We start from the raw sequence: 23,011 nt of genomic DNA, 5'->3' as shown, positions 1-23,011 counted from the left end.
GTTTGCACATGCAAAATGTTACAGGGCCATGTACAATTCCAAAATAGCGAGTCGCAATTTATTAGCAAATCGCTAATTAGGAATTGCCAGTCGCTATTAGGAAGGGGCATGCCAATGGCGTCTCTTCCTAATAGCCAGTCTCTGCCCCATGTAAGAATGTTTTGCGACCGCAATTGCGGTTGCAAAACACTCGCAAATTATCGCCCTCTTCAAGACGGTGGTAATGAAGTCGCAAATGGGAAGGGTTTCCCTTTGTGACTGATTCCAAAAATATTTTTTAAGGGCAGCCAGGGACCACTACCTGCCCTTAAAAAGTGAAACGATAACATTTCATTTTTTTAAAAATGCATCTCCTTTTCCTTTAAGGAAAATGGACTGCATTTTTGTTTTAAAACCTGCTTTATTGAAAAGCAGTCCCAGACATGAAGGTCTGCTGAGCCCAGCAGGCCACCATCCCTAGGAGGGCCAGCCATTCCCAATGGGGTCGCAAATTGCGATTAGCTCATTAATATTCATGAGCCTCACATTTTGCGACCCCATTGGGAATCGCTAACAGTGTTTCTGACCCTGTTGTACAGTTGCTTTTGTGACTCACAATTTTTCGCAATTTGCAAGTTTCAAAAGCAAATGGTCGTACATCTGGCCCTAAGTGAGGGGAAGGTTGTTAGGGAGTGTTGAACGGGGAAGTAGATCTGGAACTAGATCCAAAACTAAGTTGAGTCTGTTATAAATTGAAACCTTTTGAACTTGGCATACTTTCTCACTATTAACCATCAACAACTCAAAGAAATATTTACCATGGATATGCTTAGTAACTGCGTAAAAACACAACCATAAATAGTTGGTTCAACATGCATTTCCACACACACAACCCCCCTAGAACTCTTTCAGTCTCTCTCTCTCTCTCTCTCTCACTCGCTTTTAATGAAAATCAGCGAACTTGAGGATGCATGACTCCAACAGAGAAGATCTGAAGTTAGGTGCTACAGAATTCTCAGTCTGCTCAAAAACATAAGTAGAGACCATGCCCAATATGCTACTCTTCCTATTGGGATCTGGAAAACAGGGGTGGTACACAGGGCATGGTCCATTTTATACCTGCTAGCAACAAAACACCCGCCGAGACTCAGTGCAGCCAAAATCTTATAAGATCTTGCTCTTTGAGGTCTGCATTATACAACAATTATCTATGGTCAGTGATCCTTTCTTTCCAGACTCTGTCATTCTCGCCAATTCAGTCTGTTGATATCCTGGCTCTCATTGTGTTGGAGTCCACCAGAAGTGGACATTGTCTTTGCCAAGTAGCCAAAATTGCTAATTGTGGTGGTTTTGTGGTGGACTGACATTGAAATGTAGAGTTCTTTGATGTGTTAAGTCCTAAATAAGAGCCTTCAATCTGAAATGCTCTCTAAATTGATTTGATATGTTCAGAAACACTACTATGAATTTGAGAAAACTAAAAACGTCCTTGCTCAAAGTATATCTGGAGCAGAGGTTGCACTCTCTAGCTTTCATTATTATTGTTTGTGCGAATAATCTTCTATTGTCTTCTTCTCTTCTGTTCAATTCATTATTTCTTCAAAAGCATCAGATCTTTTGCATTCTCTTTCAAGTCTATTTTAGTGTGTTATGATATGGTTTTGATATTTAGATAGTCCAGCTCCATGCCTTACGACGTTGTTTATATGTAATTATATTGTACATTTTGGTGTTCTAATGTACAGCACACTGACACCTTTTCAGATGAGTGTGCTGTATAAGAATCCGTAACTAGGGAGGTTTCTGATGTGTTCGGGATGTTGTTCTAGATCCTGCTTAAAGATGTGGTTTCTGCTTGCTTGCATACTGCATAAATGTCTCACTGGTGTTTTGTTCTCCTGACTCTGGGCATGGCACAGTTTACCAGAGGCAGATATTGTATTGACCAAGTAAGTTGGAGTGTCATTTTTGGTTGTGTTATAAATGATGCACCTGGTCAACCAGCTTATGCATACCTAGAGGTAGTAAATGCAGTTCCAATAGGATTGTGATAGTGAGGAAAAAGTTATGTGGGCCTTTTGTGAGACATTTTTTGATGAATGGGAATCCTTTTGAAGAGGGGCAAAGTAGTAGTAGGGAGGCTAGGGAGCAGGGTGTTGCCTTCATCTAGATGCAACAGTGGAAGGTCCTAGACAGAAGTTCTGAAGTAATTTTCAGGGAATAACAGGAGAGCTGTTATCATGCCATCTTAGATTTATTGGCAATGAGTTTGTTGAATGAGAGTTCAGTTTTAAATATGAATTCTAGATATTTTATATTAGTTTAGTAAGAAATTAGGTTATTATTTGAGAGTGGTAGAAACCCCATTCAAATAATATACCCAATCCTTGTCAGGGTGAGCCACAAAACTCACTTAATTATCATGTGCTTAACCCTCTAGTAGCTTGGCACAAAAGCTGTCAGGCTTAACTCAGAGTCAATGTGTAAAGTATTTATGCAGCACACAAACATAAATAAAGTAAAACCACAACCCTAAAAAAATCACAAACCAATTGGAAAAATAGAGTCATTTTAAGAAAGTTATCTTCTCAAGTCTGGCGTGAAGGGTGCTTTTGGAATTGGCAGGGACCACAAAGCAAAAGCTGTCAACGTGAGGAGCACATCGAGCTTTGTGCGCGGTCATTGCTGTATTGCAAAGAGTTGTTCATCGCTTGAGCTTTGTGTTAATTGATTTTCATGGACAGACGACTTGAAGTGCAGTCCTGCTGGAGCTTTGCGTTGACAGACGTCGTGGGAGGTCAATTCTCGGTCCTGAGGTCACTATATGGTCACAAGGAGCCCACAACTTCTTCTGTAACCTCACTTTTTCTTCAGGAGTAATTCTCACTAATTACAGACAAAGATCTAGGACCTGGGGGGGCACCTCTATTATGTCAGGACTGACTCCAGCAGAGGCCACAGCAGAGCTCAGGCAGGTTCCGGCAGTGCTTCTAAGCTGGGGAGTTGCAGGAAGGCCTCTGGAAACTTATTGTGTTCCTGTAGCTCAAAGAGGAGGCCGGCCAACTAACCCTTGGAGTCACGCTGGGTATCCTGGATTCAATGCAAGCAGGTGCAATCTTCCTTCTTCATTCAGCAAGGCAGTCCCTCTTCCTCAGACTGCAGGGCAGTCATCATCATCATCAATCAACTTCATTCAGGAAAAATACCATAAAATTGACATTAACAGCATAAAATGTCAATATCAGTACACAATCAGCTTATAAATAAATACAAACACATCATTTTTACCTATTAAGGCTATGGCTGGGTACCCTCCATCACCAGATTGCATTTCCTACAATGGGCAAGTGGAACTGAAACCCCCCATATTGCCCTCGTGATGGAAAATCATCATAGTCGACTTTGCACTTTATACTTTTTTGTAATTTTTTTAGAGATATCAGGAAGCACATTTTATTTTTACAAACCCGCTTTTAATTATTTTTGTAGCTTAGGAAATGAAAAAGTTTGCAACGCAGTCATTGTTTTTGTGCAAATGGCAATTAAAAGAAGAAAAGACAATTCCCACTTAGAAGCCCTAACTTATGAAAAAATCTAGGTCTTTTAGTATAGATCGATGTATTGCTTACGAAATATTTTTAAAACTGATCCTTTTTTAATATTTGTAACGCATTTGAATTATTTTTAACGATCTCTCTCAATACTTGCGTGTAATTATGTACTGTATTTCACCTTGTGTACTGTATAAATAATTATTATGTTAACCAAATAATGATAAACTTTCTTTAGAATGCTTTCATGATTGTTCATTACAAACCGAATAAAGCTTGAATTGATTGATTGAAATACAAAAAAAGTTCATCAAATACAATTAGCTCAGACAAGACATTTAAAACCAGCGCATTTCACATACCACGTCCAGTGATATCCAAATAAGTAATTAAACCATGCAAATATTAATCATGGCACTAATCCAAACCTTTACTTCACTACTAAATCTGTGTGTATGAAATAATCCTGTGCATCTTATTTTGGGTGTCTCAAGACATTGTAAGTATATCACACCTTGCTTATAACATCTAACGGTGAATGTCAGCAGAATTGAAACTAAGAATAATTTTTGTGAAGTGCTATATGAAGTGCAAGATAAGATGAGTAGTGCTTTGCTGGGACAAGTTGTCGCAGGAACATTTTGGCAGACTTACAAACCAGCCTTCCTGTTAGGGGAAGGCTACCAGGAAGTGCAAACTGCTAAGATGAAAGCGAGTCAAAGAAAAGTTTTGTTGTGAAATACTTGAGGTATCCAAGTATGGTTCTATACTATGGGAAGTTATAAGGGAACTATATGCGGCTACATTCAGCATTTATTGGGATTGCTCTGCCCTCTCCTTTATATACTGGCTTCAGAACAAACTTTTAATCCTTGATTTGCTGTTATTATCAATCATCTCAGTATTAGAGAAATTTTCTGGGACATAAATCTCTAAAGTTTAACCTCTTCAGTGCCCCGCCCTTTCCACGCCCTGTGCTGGGTGTTTCATTAGCGGGCGGTGTTCATGACGAGATAGTCTCTTCATGGGCACAGCGCAACCGCGCTCCATGACGAGACTATCTCGTCATGGGCACTGAAGGGGTTAATATATGTGAACCAAGGAGTTCTTAGTGAATTATTCAGCTCTAGGCAGTCTTTCAATACTAGTATTGAGAACGCCGCCTCTGAAAAGTCCAAAAATGTAATCCATAGTAATAGAAGGTCTAATCGTATGGTGTCTGATATATAATTTACCCCAAGTTTAGTGTGACAATTGTGGGTGGCAGTGCATGTGAGTACCAAAAGGAGTCTATGTAAAAAATAAACACTTTTCACTTTTTGAAGTGCTCCAGAATTAACGTGAGCCCCATTTACTTGCCGCATAGAGAGCTACTTGAAAACACATACTACTATACAACTGTAGCATCACCCTCAGAGGTCTGTGAATGAGCTTGTTGGCAAAATGAAAAATATCGCCTTAGTCACCCTTGCAGTTTGCTGCAATCTGGTATTTATCAATTGCCCCCACTGCAATGAAGTGTCAAACATAATTCCCAAATAATTAAATGAAGTAGCCTTACTAACCTCTGCCCTACTGATAAAATGTGACTTAGATTTTGAATTTCTTAGGCATCTTGACATAATAAAAGATTTACTAAAGTTTACCTTTAAATCAAGATTACTCATAAAAGTTGTAAATGCTCAAATAAAGTCTGGATGGTGTTTGCAGTTCTGGCTAAAAGTACTGTGTCATCAGCATACAGCAAGGTTGGTATCAGATGTTTCCTGGCCTGGGGCGAGGTGGCACCATTTTGAAAAAGAAAGTTTTCACACCATTAATATAACGTAGAAACATGGAAGGGGCTAGGATACAGCTCTGGTGAATGCCACGCTCGAAGCTCAGTGGGGGTGTTCATTCTCCATTTGGGCCATATCTAATTCCGACTACAGTTTTCATGTATAGTTTGTTCAATAGGACGAGGAGGGCCTCTTCCACTCCGATGATTTCCAACATGTCCCATAGTTTTGAGTGGTTTAATTTGTCAAAGCCACAGAAGACGTCCATAAAGGCCTTATGAAGTGAACCTCTCCTGGACTTGATAAACGTTCCTATTATTAAGGAGAGACTGTACCTATGCAGAGCAGTCCTTCTTCTGAATCTTTCAAAGGTCCAGGGGAGTTCTGTTAGAGTTTCCTAAGGTCTACTTCCTTACCTGGTGCGAGACTTTGTGTGGAAGAATTTCATGACCTACTTCCGAAATTGGCTCTAGTCAGTTCTTCACTTTCCCCTAGTCTGGAGTCCATACTGTCTAAAGTGAAAAGGTAAAGGCAAGCCTGGTGTCAGGTTACTTTGTGTGTCCTGCTGCCAGGGCCCTTTGAAGTGCAATCAGGGCAGAATACATCTCCTCTCCAGCCATTCAGTCAGGAAGAGCCTCTACTTTCACAACTAGGTTTCTTGTGTCTGTCTGTCAGGAAGCAACACACAGTCCACAACAGCAGAGCCATTTGTAGTCATGTGACCCAGGACACTGGCAGAAAGGCAGATCTGGTTTCGGTTTCAAACTGTCAACTTTCTAAAAGTGGCATTTCAAGAGACCTGGATGCTGGATTCTTCATTGGGCCGCTCAATGGCCATAGCAAAATATGGAGACAAATGGTGTCAGCAGGATTCCAGCATGAGCAGGCCTTTATTTCAGAGTCGGGCTGGTGCATGAGAAGACAATTTAAACTCACTCTATAGCTTGTTTGCCACATTTAAATGTCATCAACATGTTTTCAAAGGTTCATGTATGCTTTTTTTCTGACACACTTTAAAGACTATATTTATGATAACTGCATGTTTTATTTCTGATACGACAACAGGGCCCTCAAGACCAGTGCCATCACCATCTAATTCAAATACATTTCCTCTAAGAAATCCACCAAAACCTATACAAAAGCCATTCACTTTGGGAGCCAGCAGTGCACATGCAGAAAGGTTTGTCTTGTCTCACTGCCTGTAATGGCCTACATTTGTATTATCCAAACATATGTTGATTCTTATTTAATTAAGTGAATTGTTCGAATATCCCTGTTTAGTAATGTGGATTCTACTTTAATGGATTCTTTCCAGAGTTTGAGATTTTTGAGAAGATAATTTGTCGTCAGGATCTGGCAGGAATTTTCAAAGCATGGGCTACATTTTGTACTTTGGGCCTTATTTAGAGTTTGGCAGATGGGATGGTCTGTCAAACCCTTGCAGATATCTCTTCTACTATGTTATAACAGTGCTAGGGTATAATGCACTTGTAAAATGATGGTTGGGATAATCCCCTCATAGTTGACAGAGTATCCCAACTCCCAAATTTTAAATATGAGCCCTTAGTCACATAATCACAGAAATACCTCATGTTCTTTTTTCAAACCTTCATAGAGGACTGGTCAAGACATGAAATTAAGAACATGGATTCTGGTTCTAAATCCTTGAGAAAATTAATAAGGAAGTACTTTAATTATCAAAGTAAAGTTCACATAAACTAGTTTTGTTATTAAACTGCATAGAACATATGTTGTCCCATTCTTTGTTCAGTATGACATAAGTATCCTTTTGAAGGTATATTAGTGCAGTAAAAAGCATTGAAAGATAATATCTTATGATTTTTTAAAGCCTTGGAATTTGGGTTGTCCATATACCTATCGGCATGAATGAAAAACAGCAGAGGAGACTATTCAAAACAAGTCATATGATTATATAATGATAATTATATAAAATCCAAACAGTCAAATGTTCATTTTAGATGATGTATCAATAAAACTCCCAAATGAAACAGGATGAAAAATAGCATTACACTTATGTTAAAATACAGGCATCTCAAAACATTTATGAGTATATTTTCAAAGGTTCATTATTATAATAATTTTTTTAAATGATAATTTAACTGAAAGATAAGGAATCATCTAAATGAACAGTAAAAAATGCAAAATGGCAAAGGGACATGTGTGGGGAATTTTCAAGTTGCAGCAGATAGTCACGGATGCCTTTGTCATAATCAAACAAACCTTTTGACAGACCTTTTTTTCCTGGTGTTATTGTGGAAAGGACAGGATAAAAGGAAGCAGATTTCAATTTTGATGTTTTGTGTTCAAGGGCCTGATTTAGATCTCAGCAGACAGGTTACTCCATCACAACGGTAATGGATATCCCATCTGGCAAAATATAAATCCCACAGGATATAATAGGATTTATATTTCGTGGGCCCCCCAAATATTATTGGGCCCCCAAAATCCTTAAGATGTCCAAGTGTGGAGCCATACTCTTCTAAGATTGCCATGAGTTTACAAATGTCCCTTTTCTTTTAAAAGCCATTAGTTAGTTAATGCCCTTTATTCATAATATTCAAATGTAAATGGCTGTTAAAGGTACTCATTCAGCTTTTTTCGTAGCAGAGTATATATTCTCTTACATCTTCATTTATTATGTTAACATGTTCTTTCAATATTTTCTAACAGTTTTCATGGCGGTTCCCTTCCACCTCAAAGTCAACAAGGTATGCATTCATATTTGTAGTGTTCAACCATTAGGGACCTGGTGGATTGTTACTTGGTAATGTAAAGATTCTCTCACATTTGGGTTACCTGCAAATTCCAATGGAGGAAATTCCACCAAATGATTTCCCTCCAGATTAAGTACTTGTTCAAGAAATTGGAGGATTTTCCATTACCTCTGATTTCTAAATTTAGCCTAACGTAACAGAAATGTCAATTGAATTACATGGTTGCATAGTGTTATTCCTCTAGGGTAGGCTTCAAATATTATATTATTTGAAATACTGCTAGACCAATCTTTGCAAACCTGTTATTCTATTATATCTCAAATATGCAACAGGTAATGTCTATTATGGTCCAATACTAAAACGTATGGTGCATGCGTCCTGGTTTATGTTAATATCAACAGATCCCTTTGTTGGCAGAAAACAAACTTCACACATTGTCAACTACAATTTGCTTTAAACTAAATTGTGACAATTTATGTTGTTGCTATGGAAAACCATGCCAGATTGTAGGTTGATCTGTTTCAAAAGTGACTGATAGTTAGAGTTATAATGATAGCATGCATTGTTCTTTAAGCTCTCCACATCTACATGCATATTCAAAACTCAAGGACAGGATTATGTGCACCTTGTTGCTTTTGGGTGAAACAACATTTTGGGTAAAAATTGAAAAGGCTCCAGAGGGAACTTATTGCCAAGCATTCCAGCCTGACAAAGATTGTATCAAATATAAAGGTCAATGGCAGTGAAATTGATGTGGCTAAAGCTAACAAACAAGCATGCCGTGATAAAAAAGGAATATTGATATATTACTTTGTTATTGCATGACCAATGCCATAACAAAGTAATATATCAATCAATTATAGAAACTATTTAATATTTTTCAAGAATCTATGATTAAGGAACATAGGGTAAAACTCTCATATATATGAACTAACCACTAAAAGCACCTAATGTCATTTTTTAGCTGTGCGCGGTGGTGGTTGAATTAACGTATGGTAAATATATATTACTTTGCGTTAAAATAAAACCATAGACATTAACTGAAAAAAAAGGTTACAGAGACGTTATAGGTAGTTTCATGTTTTACCCACTCAAACCATAGAAATCCAGCAGTTATAGTCATACTTATCTGATGAAACTACAGCTCTTACCGTTAAATAACGTTATACCATGAGTTATTATTTTTTATAGCTAAGTATATTTATAAGTATAACTAGAACTGCTGAATTTCTATGGTTTTGTGTGGGGAAACGTGAACATAACTTCCCTGTAACTTTAGTTTTTTTCAGTGAATATATGTGTGAAAATAAAGAAAAGGGGACAGGGTAGGAATACCCTGACCCCCAAGTAATGGTCTCAGGGTCTCACTGGTACCCCACCATGACATAAAGCATTTGAAAAAAATGAATTGCTGCAAAATCGCTATATTTGTGAATTTGTGGCAAAAAACATTTCAAAAGCAAGGGCGGGCTCCTGCGCTTGCTTTGAAATAACCCCAGAGGGGGCCAGGTCCTTGGGGTGTATCATAAATATAGTAGAGGGGCACAGGGGGCCCCGCTCCTAGGGCTTATCAAAGCTCTGGGGACTGGCATCTACCCGGGGCACTTTGTATTATGCCACTGGGCCAGATCCCAAACCCAGCTACTGCCACCTACCCGGGGCTAATTACAATAATATGGCGGGGCCTCATGGACCCACCCTGCCCCCGGGACTGCCACCTCCCCTGTGCTAATTGCAATAATATGGGGGCCCTTGTGGACCGCCCCCTGGCCCAGGGCCACAACCTCCCCAGAGCTTTTTAAATTTTTCTTGAGGGGCCAAACTCTAAAATGGAAGGGGGTTGCATGCTTGACCACGGGGATTGCCATCCTCCCCGGGGCAGAACCTAAAAGAAGAAAGGAGGGGTGTCACGTGAACCCCCTCCTGGAGCCCTAGATTGCCGTGGGGAATGCCACCCCCAGGACATTGCAGTTTGCTATGACTTGCTCTAGCCAAGCCATAACAAACAGTGCTGACGCTTGCTAAAAGCAGAGTATGTCTATTTCTCTGCCCGCTGTCAAGTAAGCAGGGAAACATACACATTGCTTTGAGATCCAGGGAGCTGTTTGTGAAAATCCAAATTGTATATCTAACGTCACAAAGCTTTCACAAATAATGATTATCTTGTGAGAGATCTGATTGGCTGGCAACAACCAGAAAGTGTAGGTAGCAATTTTTGGGCTCAGCTTCAGCCAAGTTCCCCCCAAAACCCTGAACAAAATAAAGAAAAGGGGGCAGAGTAGCAATACCCTGACCCCCTAGCTCGTTGCTGGGGTCACCCAGAGACCCGGCAAGGGCAATAAAGCATTTTCAAAAAAATAATTGCAGGAAAATCGTGATAGATTTGTGAATTTGCTGCAAAAATGAAAAGAAAAACTTTAGCCCCAGGATGGTCCTGGGGCATGTGGGTATTTCAAAAAAAGAAGGTGGGGCGCACAGCCCCCTCTTCGGGCTCTTATTAGACCCTGGTACAATCACATCTCTGAGGCTTTAATTAAATATTGGAGGGGGCCATACAAATCCCCCTACATTGGGCTCATTAAAGCCCCAGGGACCACCCCTTTCCTGGGTCTTTATTTAAAAAATAGAATGGGGGCCACCTGGGCCCCCCTCCTGGGGCCTTAATATGACCCGAGAACCACCACCTCTCTGAGGCTAGATTTATAAACATGTTGGGGGGGCATGTGAACCCCCTGGCCACGGGTACCACCACCTGCCTCGGGCCAAATACAACTTTAAACACTGGGAGATGGACCACATGGCCTCCCTTCTGGGCTATATACAGCCCTGGGGACCACTACCTCTCCAGGGTTGGCCATGTATATTAAAGAAGGGGGGCCGCATGGCCCACCTTGTAGCGCCATCAATGGCCCTGGAGACCACCACATTCCAGGGCTGGCTCCTGCTATCTCCTGAGGTGCCCACTCTCAGTAGATATCTGTTTGCTTTTGTTTGGTGGGAGCTGTGACTGTATGGGTAAATAAGAGGGTGTATGAGTAGCTAGATGGGTGAGTGAGTGACTGCATTGGTGAGTGAGTGGGTTGTGTGAATGGCTTTGTGGATGAGTCAATGGCTGAGTGAGATGGCTGTATGAGTGGGTAAGTGGGTGTGTGTGAGGGGCTGTATAAGTGTGTGACTGGGTGTGTAAGTAGCTGTATGGATGAGTGAGTGGCTGTTTGAGTGGATGTTTAAATAACTGAGAGGATGTATGTGTGGCTGCATTGGAGAGTGAGTGTCTGTGTGAATGACCATATGAATGAGTGAGTGGATGTGTGAGTGCATGTTTGCATGTTCAAATGTATATGTAAATGTTTGTGTGGGTGTGTGAATGGTTATATGGGGGAGTGAGTGGCTCTGTTGAGAGACTATATGGGTGAGTGAGTGGGCGTGGGAGTAGCTATATGGGTGAATACATGGATGTGTGAGAAGCTATGTGAGTAAGTGAGTGCATGTGTGGGTGGCTGTTTTACACAGTAAGTATCTGAGTGAGTACCTGTATAGGTGAATCAGTGGGTATGTGAGTGCATGTTTCAATGTGTGAATGTGTATATACATGGTTTTATGGATGAGTGAATGGATGTGTGAGTGGCTGTATAGGTGAGTGAGCAGCTCTGTTAGCAGCTGTATGGGTGAGTGAGTGGCTGTGTGAGCGGCTGTATGGGCGAGTGAGTAGCTGTGTGAGTAGCTGTATGAGAGAGTGAGTGGGTGTATGTCAGTATTTGTATGGGTCTGTGAATGGGTATGTGAGTGATTGTGTGGGTGTGTGCATTGGTATATGGGAGGTTGTATGGGGATGAGTGGGTGTGTCCGTGGTTCCATGGATGATATTATCAGTGATGTCATTTGTGATGTCACTGCTTATGTCATGAGTGATGTAATATGTGAGGTCATAAGCAGTGCATTGCGGGGGCTCATGATATAGTTAGCTCAGTTAATTATACATGCTGAATTGCAATGGTTTGTATGAGTAAAATTTGAGCCTAACTACAACATCCCTGTAACCTTTGATTTTGTCTGTGAATTTCAAAAAAATGTTATGTTATTTTCTAACTATAACGTCCCTTTAACCTTTGTTTTTTTATTGATTTTCAACTGTTTTTATTTTAATTTTATTTCTAACCTGTAACCTTTGAGAGTGGGAGTGCAAGTGGCTGTATAGGTGTGAGAGTGGCTATATATCTCTGTGAGTGGGTGTGTGAGTGGTTATGTGGGTGTCTGAGTGGGTATGTGAGTGGCGGTATGGGTCTGTGAGTAGGTGTCTGAGTGGCTGTATGGGTGTGTGAGTTGCTGTGTAAGTAGCTGTGTGGGTCTGAGAGTCCATGTAAGAGTGGCTGAATGGGTGTTTGAGTGGTAGTCTGAGTGTCTGCGTGGGTGTGGATGTAGCGGTGTGATTGACTGGGCCAGAACAGAACCTCAACTGCTGCTTTATTTTTAAATGTTAATGGATGAATACAGATAATACGAGTAAACAATAAAAATTAATGAATTCAGAAGAATTATTTAAAAAAATAAATGTAAAATTCAGGCCCCTGATGTCCTAATGACATGTATGTTCCACATTATAAGGCCTTACAATGCCTACAAAGGGGGCTTGGGATTGTTATTTTTTTTGTCACCACAGCACGTTTCCTGAGTTTATTGGTGCAGTTGCTTGAAATTTTCAGGATTTTTAAATAATCTTGTGATATTCAAGAATCTGACTCAAAATGTCCAGACACTTATTTTCCTGTACCGTAGGAAATTCACTAACCAGAGTAATTTTCAAAAGATTTATGTACTCATAAGTGATTTCATGTTTTAATATATATATTTCAGTTACACAGTGCTGTCACTGCAAAACCCATGTGATGGATAAATAAAGTGATTTGATTGGGTAAAACAGTTTTTATGTCTCAATAGAGGAAGTGCACACATATCTTTACCTCTGGTTTCATGCTCTCACTACAGCTGCAGCTTCCTGATTTTTTGGGTGGCAATAATTTAAAAAGTGGCAGCCTCAAAATCTAGTCAGGCCCCAGAGTACCACAGTTCATCTATTGAGTAGAAAGAGGTCCCAAAAAGAATAGAAAGCATTGCCTGGAAGTTTTGTCTATTCTTCTGTGGGAAAAAAGTTGTAGCATGACAGGTGCAGGGCATGGCTAAGAAAATAGAGCCTTGGGACCACCTTCATGCTGAAGCACCTGCAAACAATTTGCTCCAAGCACCTCTTCAGAGTGGAGAAATAATGAGAGGCAGCATCAGCACCTGCTACGGAGCAGCTATCTGTTGGCAACACCATTGCTGTGCCTGGAACCAAAGCCTTTCCTGCAATTGCTCCAGGGTTAGCGGCTATGTGGGCATTTTGCAGAAAGTGTAACAAAGTTTTATCTGTGGGTGAGCTGTCTTTTTCTGCAATTCTAGAAGCAAAGAGGCACCACAGATGTTAATGTTTTTTTTGTTTGAACCTGTCGCACAGATTTTGTGCATGTTGTTTATTAGTTAGATTTTTTATTTGCCATTTTAAAAATTAAAAAATGCACCCAGAATGTTTCAAAATACAGTGAAAATATGTTCCAAAAATAAAAGGTTTTGTTAGAACCACCTTAACTGGTTTAACAAACGAATACCTATATTTTTTTGCTTGTATGTCATTGTAAACATATGTCTATATATATGTTAGTTTAACTGAGTTTATCAGTCATTGTCTATGGATGAGTGAGAGGGTATGTGAGGTGAGTGACTCTATGGGTGAGTGAATGAACATATGAATGGCTGTATATGTGAGAGAGTACATGTGTGAGTGACTATTCGGATCAATGAATGGGTATATGGGTGAATGAGTGGGTGCATGAGTGGCTGTATGGGTGGTTGACTGGCTGTGTGAATAACTTCATGTGTAAGTGAGTGAATGTGTCAGTGACTGAATTGGTAAGTGAGTTGGTATATGAGTGAGTGTATGGTTGAGTGACTGTGAGTGGGTGTATATGTAAATGAGTGATGTGTGAATGGCTGCATGGATGTGTGTGTGGCTGTATAGATGGGTGAGTCCTAGTATGAGTAGCTGTAAGGTTGAATGACTGGGTGTGGAAGTGGCTATATGGGTATGTGTGTGGGTATATGAGTGGATGTGTGGGTGGGTAAGTGGCTGTATGAGTGAGTATTTGAGTGAGAGAGTGAGTGACTGTATGAGTGGTTGGATGTAGAATGAGTGACTGTGTGAATGGCTGTATGGCTGATTAGTGGGTATTTGAGTGGATGTATGGGTGAGTGACTGACAGTGTGAGTGTCTGTATGGGTGAGTGAATAGGTGTATGGGAGAGTGAGTGGGTGTGTGAGTATCAGTATGGGTGAGAGAGAGTATGTAAGTGGATGCATGGGTGAGTGAATGTATATGTGAGTGCCTGTTTGGGTGAGTCAGAGTATTTGTGAGTAGCTGTATGGGTGAGTGTGTGAGTAGCTATATGGGTGAGTGAGTGGGTATGTGAGCACCTGGATGGGTTAGTTAGGGAGTATGTGATAGCCTTCATGGATGAGTGAAAGGGTACAAGAGTGGCTGTATGGGTGAATGAGTAGGTGTGTGAGTGGTTGTATGGATGAGTGATTCAGTGTGAGGGACAGACTCAGTGAGTGAGTGAGTGAGTGTATAAGTGGCTCTATGGGTGAGTGAGTGGGTGTGTGCGTGGCAGTATGGGTGAGTGAGAGAGTGTATGAATAGGTATATGGGTGAGTGAAAGTGTGTGTGAGGGGCTATATGAGTGAGTGAATGGGTAGGAGCGTGGCTGTTTGGGTGAGTGTGTGATGATAGCCTTTATGGGTAAGTAAAAGGGTACATGAGTGGCTATATGGGTGAGCGAGTAGGTGTGTGAGTGGTTGTATGGTTGAGTGAGTTAGTATGTGAGGGACAGTATGGGCAAGTGAGTAAGCATATAAGTCACTATATGGGTGAATGAGTGGGTGTGTGAGTGGCTATATGGGTGAGCGACAGGGTGCATGAAGGGCTATATGGGTGAGTGAAAGGCTGTGTGAGGGGTTATATGGGTGAGTGAGTGGATACATGCATGGTTGCATGGGTGAGTTAATGAGTATGTGAGTGACTGTATGGATAAGTAGGTGGGAGTTTATGCAAAATTTGGGCAAGATCTTTGTGATGAAGCACACAAAGGGTACTTTGAGATGTTGAGATCTGTTTGCTAATTACACTAAGCTATGTTTTACTCCCCCATTTTCATATTGTGTGGTTATGTGCTCACAGAGCAGGTCATGGACAGTGGCAATTAATGCTAGGAAGTTAAACTTTGTAAACTCAACTGCTGCTTTGTCTACTTTTGCCCAACAAACTAGGTAACAAACTGGTCAATGAATTGTTAACAATATCTAAGACCAAGGGTTTACCTACAGCATTGTATGGGGTGGAGATATGGGAAATGTATGATACTAATCCCCTTCAAACTGTAGAAAATAGTTTTTAGATTTTTATTGTCAGATCCCCAGAGCTGTTCAACCCAAGTTTGCTACTCAGAAATGGGGATGCTATTTACAGCTGACTTAGCACAAACCTGACTCATCCTTTTGTGGTGCAAAATATAGACCAGTGTTGACACTGTTTTAAATCATAATGTGGTTAAGGACTGCCTCAACTTGACAGCTTCTTTACGAATACCTTGCCTGTCTAATGGTAAACAGATCTGCTATGACTTGGGGCACCAATACATTTTTTGCAGTCTGTGTCAAGGAAAGACTCAAATAAAATGTGTCTCATGCTGTTTGAAGTAGCAAGGATGTCAATTGAATCAACCAAACCAAGTGTCCTTAGGAATCAATTGACACTAGTCACATGTTCCTTGCAACCATACCTAAAGCTTATTCATTACACTGTGCATATTTATGCTGACCTGCTTCAGAATGAATACCTTTCACTGTCTAGTGCCATTTCTGACTTTGAATGATTTATCTAACATTTTACCCAAATCCTCATGTAATATTTCTATCCAAAGTACATTACATATCTGGCATTTTTGCTACTTTTTAAGGATTTGGAAAAACTTTATATTATACCAATTTTATAGAACTTGAATTTTAAACAATGTCGCCTTGCTTTTTTGGAACTGCAAATGTTAAAGTGCTTGCCAATTTGCTACTCTGTGGCAATTTACTTGTGTTGAGTAGAGTCTTACAACGTCGGGAAAAAGAGATTTTTTAGAAAGATTTTAACAATGATGAAAAATGTTTTTTTATTGTTCATTACAAGTGTATGCTTTTATGATTTCTGTTGATATTGAATAAAGATATTTGTGAGTATCTCTATGGGTGAGTGAGTGGGTGTGTGAGTGGCTGTATGGGTGAGTGTGGGGGGTGTGAGTTGCTGTATGGGTGAGGGGGAATATGTGTGAGTAGCTCTATGGGTGAGTTAATGGAAGTGTGAGTGGCTGTATAGGTGAGTAGGTGTGTGAGTGGCTGTACAGGTGAGTGAGAGGGTGCATGAATGCCTGGATGGGAAAATGAGTGGGTGCATGTGTGGCTGCATGAGTGAGTTAGTCAATGTGTGAGTGGCTATATGGGTGAGTGAGTGGGTATGTGAGTGGATGTATGGGTGAGTGACTGACAGTGTGAGCGCCTGTATGGGTGAGTGAATAGGTGTGAGAGTGTCTGTATGGGTGAGTCAGTGTATATGTGAGTAGCTGTATGGGTGAGTGTGTGAGTAGCTATATGGGTGGGTGAGTGAGTATGTGAGCACTTGGATGGGTTAGTGAGGGAGTATGTGATAGACTTCATGGGTTTGTGAAAGGGTACATGAGTGGCTGTAGGGGTGAGTGAGTAGGTGTGTGAGTGGCTGTATGGGTGAGTGAGAGAGTGCATGAATGGCTATATGGGTGAGTGAAAGGGTGTGTGAGGGGCTATATGAGTGAGTGAGTAGGTACATGCATGGTTGTATGAGTGAGTGAATGGGTATGAGGGTGGCTGTTTGGGTGAGTATGTGATAGCCTTTATGGGTGAGTAAAATGGTACATGAGTGGCTATATGTGTGAGCGAGGAGGTGTGTGAGTGGTTGAATGGTTAAGTGAGTGAGTGTGTGAGAGACAGTATGGGCAAGTGAGTACGCATGTAAGTCGCTGTATGGGTGAATGAGTTGGTGTGTGAGTGGCTATATGGGTGAGCAACAGGATACATGAAGGGCTATATGGGTGAGTGTAAGGCTGTGTGAGGGGCTTTATGGGCGAGTGAGTGGGTACATGCATGATTGCGTGAATGGGTATATGAGTGGCTGTATGGGTAAGTAGGTGGGAGTTAATGCAAGATTTGGGCAAGATCTTTGTGATGAAGCACAGAAAGGGTACTTTGAGATGTTGAGATCTATTTGCTAATTACACTAAGCTATGTTTTATTCTCCCATTTTCATATTGTGGGGTTATGTTCTCACAGAGCATGTCATGGACAGTGGCAATTAATGCTAAGAAGATAAACTTTGTAAACTCAACTGCTGCTTTGTCTACTTTTGCCCAACAAACTAGGTAACAAACTGGTCAATGAAATGTTAACAATTTTTAAGACCAAGGGCTTACCTACAGCATTGTATGGGGTGGAGATATGGGAAATGTATGATACTAATCCCCTTCAAACTGTAGAAAATAATTTTTTAGATTTTTATTATCAGTTCCCCAGAGCTGTTCAACCCAAGTTTGCTACTCAGAAATGGGGATGCTGCTATTTACAGCTGACTTAGCACAAAGCTGACTCATCCTTTTGTGGTGCAAAATATAGACCAGTGTTGACACTGTTTTAAATCATAATGTGGTTGAGGACTGCCTCAACTTGACAGCTTCTTTACGAATACCTTGGCTGTCTAATGGTAAACAGATCTGCTATGACTTGGGGCACCAAGAATTTTTTGAGTGCTCCAAAGCATAGCAGTCTGTGTCAAGGAACGACTCAAATAAAATGTGTCTCATGCTGTTTGAAGTAAGAAGGATGTCAATTGACACTAGTCACATTTTCCTTGCAACCATACCTAAAGCTTATTCATTACACTGTGCATATTTATGCTGACCTGCTTCAGAATGAATACCTTTCACTGTCTAGTGTCATTTCTGACTTTGAATGATTTAACTAACATTTTACTCAAAACATCATGTAATATTTCTATCTAAAGTACTTTACATATCTGGCATTTTTGCTACTTTTTAAGGATTTGGAAAAACGTTATATTGTACCAATTTTATGGAACTTGAATATTAAACAATGTCGCCCTGTTTTTTTGTATCTGCAAATGTTATAGTCCTTGCCAATTTGCTACTCTGAGGCAATTTACTTGTGTTGAGTAGAGTCTTACAATTTAGGGAAAAAGAGATTCTTTAGAAAGATTTTACAATGATGAAAACTGTTTTTTTTGCTGTTCATTACAAGTGTATGCTTTTATGATTTCTGTTGAAATTGAATAAAGATGATTTTGATTTGAGTGGGTGTGGGAGTCTCTATATGGGTGAGTGAGAATTTTTTTGAGTATCTGTATGGGTGAGTGAGTGGGTGTGTGAGTGGCTGTATGGGTGAGTGTGGACGTGTGTGAGTTGCTATATGGGTGACTGAGAACATGTGTGAGTAGCTCAATGGGTGAGTGAGTGGATGTGTGAGTGGCTGTATAGGTGAGTAGGTGTGTGAGTTCATGTAAATGGCTAAGTGAATGGGTGTGTGAGCGCATGTACCGGTGTGTAAGTGGCTGTATTGTTATTGTTATATATCTGGATATCTCAGTGGTCTTATTGCTCTCTGCCTCAGTGTGTAGCTTGACAATGTAAGTTTTATTTTAACAACACAGAAAGGACTAATTAGGAAATTAAATTACTCCAATATATAGTGCCATTCTTCTGTATTAAAAGAAATGGAACATAAATATAAGTTAGTATTTCATTTTTTGAAGATTGATCTCCAAACCCCTGTTTCTGCAGAAGACACTGAAAATATTGAGTGCCCTCTGTATACCCATAGGGAATTTCGAAAGCAGGAGGGTATCGTCTGCGAACATCAAAGCTGGTATTTTGCGGTTCGCTAGCCTGGGGGCATCAATATCCTTTCCAGCGCTTAGTGTCTCAATGAGGCCATTAATAAAGAGGGAGAGGAGGGTCAGCGCCAAGACACAGTCTTGCGAACATCTCTCTCTGTGGGCAAGGGAGCTGAGAGTTCTTCATTTTTGCCATACCTGATTTGTGCAAAATTGCCTTGGTATAGGCGTTTCAGCTGCAAAGTGTTATTGGTACTAAGGGGCTCCCATGTCCATTAATATTGCCCAGAGTTTATCCCTTGGGACCAGGTCAAATGCGGACTAAAGGTCCACAAATATTAAATAAAGGCTGTCACCCTCTAAAGTCACAGTTTTCCAGAATAGGAGTTGCAATCTGAATATTTGATCAATTGTGGAGATCTTAGCCCTAACCCCGGCTTGGAGGGGGGAGAGTACATTGTGCTTCTCTATCCAGGAGTATAGTCGCCCCAAGAGTGCACAGGCAAATATTTTCTGGCTTACGTCTCGGAGGCTGATGGGGCGATAGTTGGCTTGGATGAGCGGGAAGCCCTTTTTAAAGATTGGAATGATTTCAGCCCCACCCCAGGTGGTAGGGATTGCCATGCCCTGTAGGATGGCATTGAACAAATACCACAAATAGGGGGCCCAAACAGAGGGCTCAGAACGAAAGAAGTCCCCCGGGATCTTGTCCAGCCCTGGCTCCTTGGCTGGTATTATCTTTCCGAGTGCTTCATTTATCTCCTTTAGGGAAAACAGAGGGGTGATGGGAGATGGGAGTGTTAGCCACAGACCCATCTTCATCCTCTGCCATTATATATAGGGATTTAAAATGTGCTCTCCAGACTTCCTCCCCAATATTAGGTAATATAGCTGATTTACCTTCTGGGGATCCCGTGTTATTCAAATTCCAGAATGCCCTCATGTCGTGGTTGTTCAATGTAATTCTAAGGGAATCCCATTTTTCGCACTCCCAGCTGCTTTTTGCCTTAGCTATGGCATTTTTGTAAATTACCCTTGTAACCCTGATTGATGGCCTATCATTTGATTTGATAGCAACTAAAAGAGCTGACGTGTCTACACTGCAACATTCATTATACCAAGAGTGTTGTGGTTTTCTAGTTAACCTAGACCTTCTACTAATGTAAAAGAAGGGTGTCAAGGTGGAGAGCAGGTTTTGGGGGTTGTTAAACATTCTAGTTATTGAAGTGGGGGTACCATTGGTCACTGAGAGTTAATTTGCAGCCCCAAGGAATGGAATGATTAGTTGGTATAAAGAGGCCAACTTTTCTTGTGATGGGAAAATTCCTCCCTCCGTTGGTTAATGCTATTCTAGGGTTGGGTGGTGATGATATACCAGGTACATTACAAGCATAAGGGGAGTTACCTCTAGAACGAGAGCGTTATGGTCACTGTTGTGGTGAGAGCTAATCTTAAAATCTAGCACCCTATGCCATGATTTAGTATCTACCAAATAGAGAAAATGGAAACTGCTGCCACGGAACATGCAAGCCTATAACAGCAAAATATGTATAATACACTTACTAATCTGCTTTATGCCATTTGCTAATCAAATTTTATTGCAAAGTATTCAACCTCATTCCTATTTGGAAAGTTAATAAAATCAATCACTTTGCCCCTAGCACCATTTACTAACCCTTCCTCAACATTTAAATCTCTGCACAAAATGTCTCTACAATTTTTGCAAACACTTAAACATCTCTTTAATCCACAGTTTTGGATAGGGGTTTTTCCAATGAATCCAGTTTTACATTTAAGAGTACTTTCAATCCCTTGTGCTCCATTTTGTCTATTGCTGTAAGATGTACAATGTCATACTTTCTAAAATTGTAGTAGTTCTTTGTTAAAACAGGAATGATCTTGAAGTGTAGGTATTAGGCAGACAATAAACTTTTCTTCTTGAATGAAACTAAACATTAGCTCTGCTGCTGTCTTGGGTGTAGGAAACAGTTTCTTAACAAGTTGATTTTTTTATTGACATTTTCTCACTTCAGTAAGAACTCCTACTTTAATATCCTTGAGAATATTTCCATATTCAACAGCAGATGCTTGCTGCGTATTCCTAAGTAGATCTTTGTATTCAAGGCTGTCCTTTCACCGGGGTAGATTGCCAAACACAAGTGCTTTCCTCCAAACAGCACATCATACTCTGTCTTTAGGATCTGTCACATTTTCAAGCACACAAAGACAAGCATTAAGAAGGGGACCTTGCTCACCTCATCAATGATCGAAAGTTTCAATTTCTTCAGGACTCCTGAGACTTCATGTCAAGCTTCATTAGATGATTTTTGGTACTCCAGTTTGTTGTCATGCTCCACAGAAGCATAAGAAATCGATGTAAAGTAACTCCCTCAATGTTGTGTGCGGCTAATCCAGCGGGTGCTGTTACAATGCATACAGAAATAGAGTCTGTAGTCCTCTATGGGAAAGCAGTAAGAACTTCAATTAAAAAGTTTTTCCAGGTGGCAGCTTGACCACTGACATATAATAGTATTGGCTTGAATGATGTGTATGTACACTCTCTCTTTTACTTCCATATATATTTATTGTTGCTCTCTATTCAATTGTCCAACTAACTGTTCTAAATAAACACTTTCCTGTCTCACTTGTTGCATTGCACTTTTCACCTAATTCATGGCATTGGCGGCTTGATTTTCAATAATTGGTGTCTAAGTGGATCATGACTCAGTGGGTCTCAACTTTGGCTGCTTTGTAAACTGGCCTTAGCTATCTCAGCAGCAATTGCGTATTCCTGTTCAATCTCATCATTTAACATTCTCAAATATATTGTAAACACTGAACGCTGAATGCTGTCTTTCACAGCGTACGAAGAATCTTCTTAGCCATCATAGTCTCCAATTTATTCCAATTCAGAATGCCAATGCTTGAAGAGTTGTAGAAGTGCCAAATAGAACAACTCTCTTTTATCAGGAGTTTGAAACTAACTAAATTTTCTTTGGATAATGACATTTCCTTTTGTGTATAGGACCAAACAATTGTCACAACCAACTATTGCATATTTCTCTTCATTTATGTTTCCTGTTACATAGTTTATATACCTGTAGTTTTGAAGTATTTCATAGAGATTCATGTTTTCTAGATGTGGACTCCTTCTTGGATAGTCTGTGTCTAACATTTTTGATTTAACCATGTCTGTACTTACTGGGTCATTATCTGCTAGGTACTGAATTTCTGGAAAATATTTCAGCATTCTATTTTACGAGCTTGCAAGACCTAGACTTACTCAAAAGATACCCCTTGACTTTAAGTACAAACTGGCTGAGCTCAACCGATCACAAAATTCATTGGAATCAATTACCCTATGAGAAAGCATCTTCAAACTGAAGCAGTACAATTTCTTAGTTCAAGATTTTTCAGCAGAAATCTCCTCCAACATCTCCTTCTCTGATTTCTCTGATTTTGTTATGTAGGATGTCAGATATTGAGCAACAGCTAAGGAGTTGTCTACCATGAATTGTATGGCCATGTTAGCATTCCATATTTTGAAAATCACAGGCTTATAGTCATTAATATATTTGGAGGCCTCTGTTCTTCTCGGGTTGTATGTATTTTGTGTTGATTTTCGATTCTCACTGTAGATAAAAAGAACTGTTTACTCTTCTTTTGGATGTCAAAGGGCTTGGAATTAAAAAATGACACCTTGTGTAAAATTTCCCTGTTGCCCTATATTTTTGAAAAGAGTACTTGCCACATCTATGTGCTTGAAAGCGTAGAACTTGCTGTTTCATACCTTTTTGACCACTTTCTTTTGGGATGGCACATGTCAAATACTGCTCTATGAAGGAAAGTACAGACTCATCTGTGTCTGTTCCAAATTTTGGTGCATCTTTACTCAACAACAACATATAAATATGACAGCGTGGCTTAAAAACTTTAATTTAAAATATCTACAAACAT

At 40.2% G+C, this 23,011-nt stretch overlaps 1 protein-coding gene across 7 annotated transcripts in view; it reads left to right on the top strand.

The window, feature by feature from the left end:
• Window positions 1–23,011, top strand: part of LCP2 (lymphocyte cytosolic protein 2) — a 581,277-nt gene that overhangs the window by 469,206 nt on the left and 89,060 nt on the right. For all 7 annotated transcript variants that reach the window (XM_085617865.1, XM_085617869.1, XM_085617864.1 and 4 more), the window contains 2 exons: window positions 6,374–6,488; window positions 8,000–8,037. In XM_085617865.1, coding sequence (XP_085473991.1) covers window positions 6,374–6,488; window positions 8,000–8,037 — 153 coding nt within the window. The remainder of the gene's footprint in view (window positions 1–6,373; window positions 6,489–7,999; window positions 8,038–23,011) is intronic.

The sequence above is a fragment of the Triturus cristatus genome, chromosome 7, assembly GCF_964204655.1.
Source record: "Triturus cristatus chromosome 7, aTriCri1.1, whole genome shotgun sequence".
Taxonomy (NCBI): domain Eukaryota; kingdom Metazoa; phylum Chordata; class Amphibia; order Caudata; family Salamandridae; genus Triturus; species Triturus cristatus.
This window is presented reverse-complemented; position numbering and strand designations above follow the sequence as displayed.